General features: G+C 46.5%; 1 protein-coding gene across 1 annotated transcript; it reads left to right on the forward strand.

Moving 5' to 3' along the window:
* Positions 1–1,082: 1,082 nt before the first annotated feature.
* LOC123447017 (probable hexosyltransferase MUCI70) lies at positions 1,083–6,261 on the forward strand. Its single transcript, XM_045123575.1, has 9 exons — positions 1,083–1,941; positions 3,318–3,581; positions 3,658–3,871; positions 3,961–4,070; positions 4,164–4,363; positions 4,729–4,832; positions 5,082–5,269; positions 5,347–5,546; positions 5,839–6,261. The coding sequence occupies exons 1-9, from the start codon at positions 1,662–1,664 to the stop codon at positions 6,088–6,090; spliced, it is 1,812 nt and encodes a 603-aa protein (XP_044979510.1). The 5' UTR covers positions 1,083–1,661; the 3' UTR covers positions 6,091–6,261.
* Positions 6,262–6,689: the final 428 nt, after the last annotated feature.

Genomic DNA, 6,689 nt, shown 5'->3' on the forward strand with positions numbered 1-6,689 from the left:
TTAGGATCCTCAAATTCATACAAAAACATGCAAGATATGAAACCTACGTACAACGTAGAACCTATCTACTCCTCATCGGAGATGTAGACGATCTCTGTGCCCTCAGGCGGATAAATGGCTGCCTGCCGCAGCTCTGCCCTCTCCGGCGCCTCCGACTGCTCCACTGCGGGCTCCTCCACCTCAATCTCCGCCATGAGCTCGTCAGAGAGTACGTCAGCCTCCGTCTGCCTCTTGGATGAGCCGACGGTTGGCCTCCACCTCGGCCTCATCCCGGATGGAATCCAGGATAGCCTGTTGCTCCGTCATCTCCTCCGATTGGGCGACGGCGAACTTTGCCTCTGCCAACATGCTCAAGCCGGGAGCCTCCTCCTCCGGGTTGTCCTCCTCCATGCTCTGCGGCTGCTCCTCCTCCTTCTACCGCTGTTGCTCCTCCTCCTGCTCCTCCTCCTCCTCCTTCCCCTCCATCACCGACGAGTCTGGAGGGAGACCCGCATCGATGCAAGCGGTGCGGTGAGCCTGGATCTCCGCCTCAATTTGCAGGCACCGCTCCGAAGTGAGCTGCGGTAGGTGGTGATGAGTCGTCGGACCATCCTGATGGAGAGGGAACTGCAAGAGGAGGCAGACGGGCTCGGGTGGCGACAGAGAGAAGGAGGAGGCAGATGAGCTAGGGCTGGGGGCTCCGATCGGCTTAAATAGCCGGCCCCGACCTCGAGCGGGGAGCCGGAGCGGCGTCACGCGACGTTCACACCACACCGACGGTCGAGGCACCGGTCGGACCGTCGGGTTTCCCTGCTAGTCCGCGTGGGGCCAAGTCATCATGCCGATGTGGCGGGCTTGCCTTGGCTCCCTCATATCCGCCCCATATTTGAACTAAAAATGAGGGATACCAGTCCAATTCGGACGTTTGAGGTCGGTTTGAGAGACCTATTTGGACCATAATTTCTTGACCGGACATTGACCGAATGTGTGACATGTCCGAATGAGGAGGCTTTGAGAGGTCGGGGTGCTTTTATTAGTGTTATGCCACACCGCATTGATGTATGCAATCTCGCCTAACCCTCTTCTACCCCTGGTGCACGAGTAGACCAGACCGTAGGTATATAATCGGAAGCAACCAACCAAACCTGACGTCACCGCTCTCTCCTTCCATTTCCGTAGCTCGTCTCCCCGAAATAAATTTCAAAAATCTCCCACTACGGCCACGCGCACCGATCTCCCTCCCATCTCCCCCGCCGAATCCCCAATCCCCCTTCGATCCGCAGATTCCCTCCCGCATTCGCTCCGGTCTGTCCCCGCATCCCCGCCGCGTCCTCGCGCTCCTCCGAATCGGCGGCGGATCTCGGGGCGGGGCGCGCTCCCCTCTGCCGAATCCGTCACGGGATTTCCTGCCGTTCGGAGCTCTTTTTCTCTGCTCCGAGCCGGAGATCCCAGCTCGATTTCGACCGCCGCGACGAGTTTGGACTGCCACCGCGGCGGATTCAGACAGCGCCGCGGTTGCGGTTGGAGTGCTGTTGGCGCGTCGCGGCATTGGATCGGACCAGTCAGGAGGGGTTGGTGGGCGGTGGTTCGGTGGGTGGGGCGTCCGTGATCTGCGCCGCTGCGCCGGCGCAGCGTAGCAGGGCGATGAGAGCTGGCGCCGTGGCCTCGAAGGCGGCGGAGGCATGAGCGGCGGGGCGTCGCTGGGGCTCAGGACGTCCGGGAGCTATGGGTCCTTGCAGCAGCCCAACGGCCAGTCGCCCTCCCCGTCGCCGCCGGTGGCGGTCCGGAAGCCCGCTAAGATGTCCCTTGGCGGCGGCCCCGGCGCCACCGGCCGCGGAGGCGACCGCCTCCTCTTCGCCCGGATCTGTATGTTCGCGGGCCGTCGCCGGCGGATGCTCCTGCTCCTCCTCGTTGCCGTCGCTGTCGTCGTCTGCTTCCTCTTCTCATCACTTGTCAGTAAAGGTGCTCGTTGTGTTCTTTTGCCTCGCGTTTCATTCCTAAGCCTCCCGACTGTTATCGTGACTAGCTAGAAATGTTTACCAGTTACTGTTGTGTTGTTTTACAATCATTTGATCAGTGAGTTCATCGGAATGATACGATGCAACTTGCATACAGTATTATTGTATGATTCATGTAGGTGTTCCCCATCACTAGGACTACTAAACATCAGGGTTCCTGTTACTTGTGCATACTTCACTTTTTTTATTCCCAAGTTAAAGGATGCTCGTGAGTACTATTATTAAGTAGTATTAGTGTGGGCGGCCTTCAAGTACACAGGAAGATTTGAGCTAATAGTTGACTTGCAAATTGTAAAAGGTTTAGTGAAGTGGCAGATAAGCAAGGTGATGCATCTTTATCTCGAAAGAATGCCAGCAAGACCTTGAGTAATGGAAATGAAATAGTATATGGATCGATGCTTGAATATTCCTGTGCTGGCTGGCAACCTAATTTTCCTTTGGATTATTTAGGGTGTAAGCATTTGCATATTTGACCACGTATATCCTTGTTTGTGTGTCCATTAATTTGCATCATCTTTGACTCTAGCTGACTGATGTGATGCAAATGGATTAGCATGTGAGCAGTGTAAGTATTTCTGTTATAGTTAAGCTAGAGAAGGCTGCATTAGAGATTGGTGGATGATCTTTGGTTTTGAGTCACTTCAGTCAGTTCTTTGGAACTGAGCTGCAGACTTTGATTGGCATTTTTGTTGTGTGATACAGTTAATATGAATATATGATACAGTGTTCCTTGAGTTGAGGCTTTACAAATTGAAAATTGCTAATGTTGACAATGCTGTCAAAATCTGTGCCTTTCTGTTATCTTCTATGCAGGCCTTTGCACATGCTCCTTTACATTTTTATTCTTACCAATATGCATGTTGTTTTGCTTTGACAAGCTACTATATGCCTTATGGATTTGACTAAAATGAGAAAGTCCTTTCTTTCATCTAGCAGTCAATTTGTACAAGTAGGATGTGCTTGTGCTAATAGGTTGGTCTGGATATAATCATTCCAGTGTATTACTAAGGATTTCATTGGCTTGTGCTAATTTTTCATGGACTGGCAGGCCTTCTAAATGTATGTGGTAGATGTTGGTGATTGTACTGAATATCTGTTTGACTAACCCTGTTAGGTCAACATGGTATTTCTTTTCATATGTTGTTTGCCTAAAATGTTGTCCACTAAACATTTTGTTTTGAGTAATAGCTAAACTGATCTAATCTACTTTTTGATCTGTAACAAAGTAAGGCATAACCTTTAACTCTTGTGTTATTTCTATGTTTTTACTTATGTATCTTTGAGTATTGAACCACAAAATCTTCTTTTGGTTGGTTGTAGATGAAATTGCAGCACCTGGTACCGAAACCATGCTGGGATTTTCTGATCATGTCCGGAGCTTTGTAAATCCTGTATGGACATCTTCTTTGAGTGGAAATGATTTGAATACAACATCACCAACTGTAAACCAGTCGGACATCAGTCATGAAAAGGTTCGGGGTCTTTCACGGATTCTCCCGCCAGCTATTCATCTGGAGCACCATCCTTGTGAAAATTTCTCATTTTCTCCTCCACCTATTGATAGGAAACGTACTGGACCACGGCGTAAGTTCCTCACCAGTCCAATTCAGAGTTACGAAAAAAATTCTGAATCTGATTATGTTATTTTAAACTTGTGTAGCATGTCCTGTTTGTTATGTGCCTGTTGACCAGGCCCTGGCATTGATGCCAGTTGCTCCAACAGCATCACCTATCCTTCAAAGTTTAAATTATTTGTCCGAAGACAATTTGGTACTCAAAGAGTCCAACAGCGGTTCTTTGTTTGGTGGTTATCCGTCCCTGGAACAACGAGATATGTCTTTTGACATAAAAGACTCGATGACAGTACATTGTGGGTATGTCCTTGTATGACTCAAATGCCTTAATTCTTGTACGTTTGTATGATGACTCTGTGATGTAACACTAACCTTTTCCTTATATGAAGATTTGTGAGGGGGAAGATACCTGGTCTCAATACTGGATTCGATGTAGATGAAGCTGATCTGTCTGAGATGCGGCAGTGTCAGGGGACAGTTGTTGCTTCTGCTATTTTTGGTAACTGCGTCCTCTTTCTATGCCAGTTATATTTGCATGTCATCATCTTTCCATGCCGATGCTAATTGCACATTTTGTGTGAACTTTTCTCAGGGAATTATGATATACTGCAACAACCAGAAAACATCAGTGAATTTTCAAAAGATACTGTTTGCTTCTTCATGTTTCTGGATGAAGAAACAGAAGCTGCAATAAAGAACACCACTGCTATTGATAATACGAAAAGAATCGGGCTGTGGCGCGTGGTTGTTGTCCACAACCTTCCTTATTCAGATGCAAGGCGGAATGGAAAGGTACCTGTACTGACATTTGGCTATTTGATTTTCCTAATCGAATCTTTGGAGAGCCAATTACTTCTGGCATGGAAATCCATCCGAGAATCTGCTAAAACCAACATGTATTCTTATCTAGATAACTGATCCATCCGAGACAAACATGTTCTCATTCTTTTGTGCATTGGATGAGCATGTCAAAATTTGGATTGCACAATCTCCATATATTTTTATCGACTCGACAAGCATTTTTCTGTTGCTGTAGAAAGGCGAGGGGAGGATGCCATGCTTCATGTGAATCAGTATCGGAGAGTTGTTATTCGAATTGTTTATTTCCCTTGTGATGATTTTTTAACTGAATCCCTTGTGATATTTTCCTCAAACAGATTCCAAAACTATTACTTCATCGGCTCTTTCCTAATGTGCGGTATTCACTCTGGATTGATGGGAAACTTAAACTTGTGAAGGATCCTTATCAGCTATTAGAGAGGTAAACATCATGTTCTCTCACTGAGCTCTGTCTACTAGTTGTAACCACTCTGCACATAACTCAATGAACATTTAAGTATGTCGTCAAAAAGTAAGTTTGCTTGTTACTAGTGCCACTTATGCTCTGTATGTTGTATTAAGATCCAAGCTGCACCATATTCTTCTTACTCTAATATTTTTTCTCAGAGTCTACTCTCATCTGGATTTTGACATGTTGTTTTCTGATTCTGTATACACTGTTATGTTGCAGATTCTTGTGGAGGAAAAATGTGAGCCTCGCTATTTCCAGGCATTATAGACGCTTTGACGTCTTCGAGGAAGCTGAGGCGAACAAGGCTGGTGGGAAGTATGATAATGCTTCAATCGACAACCAAATAGAGTTCTACAAGAGAGAGGGTTTAACCCATTATTCATCAGCTAAGCTTCCTATTACAAGTGGTAATGGGTTCTTCTCACTGAATTCTGATATAGCATTATTTCTCCTGATATCACAATGACACATTTATCTTGAACAGATGTCCCTGAGGGCTGTGTAATAATAAGAGAGCACATACCCATCACCAATCTCTTCACATGCCTTTGGTTTAATGAAGTTGACCGCTTCACCTCAAGAGATCAGATAAGCTTCAGCACGGTGAGGGATAAAATAAGGTCAAGAGTTAATTGGACTGCAGACATGTTCCTGGATTGTGAAAGGCGCGATTTTGTTGTTCAGGTACTTTTGAGTTCATGCTTTGTGTACCATGTTTCACCTTTTCTGTGCTCCATATTGTTATGGTATATCTTGCTGATAGTCTTGAAAGATAACGAAATGCAGAACCGACAGCGACATTGTGCAGTCTAGCTTATTCTAGTAATGCAAATCAGAGAGCTTTGATCCCTCTTTTTATTTAAGAAAAAAAACATGATTACCAGTAATGCACTTTTTAAAGCTTATTCCTGAATAGCATCGTCTTCTACTATTCGGCCCCTTATTCATCGTGTCTGTCATCCTTCTTACCTTGCAGGCATACCACAGAGAACTCATGGAGCAAAGGCTGGCCGCCTTAAGGAGCCAGCCTCCACCGCCGCCTCCCGTGGTGCGCATGCAACAACCTCGAAAGATGCTCCCAGACAGCGCACCAAAGGAACCTGGAAGAGCATCAAAGGAGCCCGTGAGAGCTTCCAAGAAGCCAGCGGGGAAGCGCTCGAGGAAATCAGGCTCGAAACGGGCCCATCGAACGAAAACCGCTGGCGGGAAGGAACCCATTCGACTGTAAATCTCTCCTGGCGAAATTTTGCTCCCATATAATTGAAGATCAACCCGGTTCGGTTTATTTAGCTTGTATTCATGTTCCACTCCCAAAGGCTCGAAAATTTTGTCAGGACTTGTTGATAGAGAGGATTACCACAAATTTTTTTGGGGTGTAAATAAACATTTTGGAATAAAAGGTGGGTTTAAGTTGCAGATGATTGAGTTCAATAGTACAGTGTTATCTTTTTTGTTTGGAACGGTCTCGCAAATGGTGGAGCCATGCATTTCCCTGTACGCTCGCCGTCGGTGATCATGCTAACCTTTTGGCTCAGTTTATTTAGAGCATCTCCAACAGCTATAGGGCCGCTTTGAAAAATGATACTCCCTCCATCCGAAAATACTTTTCTAAAAATAGATATAATGAATGTATATATAACTAAAATAAGTCTAGATTCATTCATTTCTAGGACAAGTATTTCCGAACGGAGGGAGTAGTTTTTTACGCACGACGCAGCTGCTTCTGGTGCTTCAGCTCGGACGCAAAACACGCATGTCAGGTATAAATGGTTCAGCGCGCGGTGCGAGATGGCATCGCGTGCCGGTTATTCTGTGTTGGACAGCGAC

Source organism: Hordeum vulgare, chromosome 1H, assembly GCF_904849725.1.
Source record: "Hordeum vulgare subsp. vulgare chromosome 1H, MorexV3_pseudomolecules_assembly, whole genome shotgun sequence".
NCBI classification, from domain to species: domain Eukaryota; kingdom Viridiplantae; phylum Streptophyta; class Magnoliopsida; order Poales; family Poaceae; genus Hordeum; species Hordeum vulgare.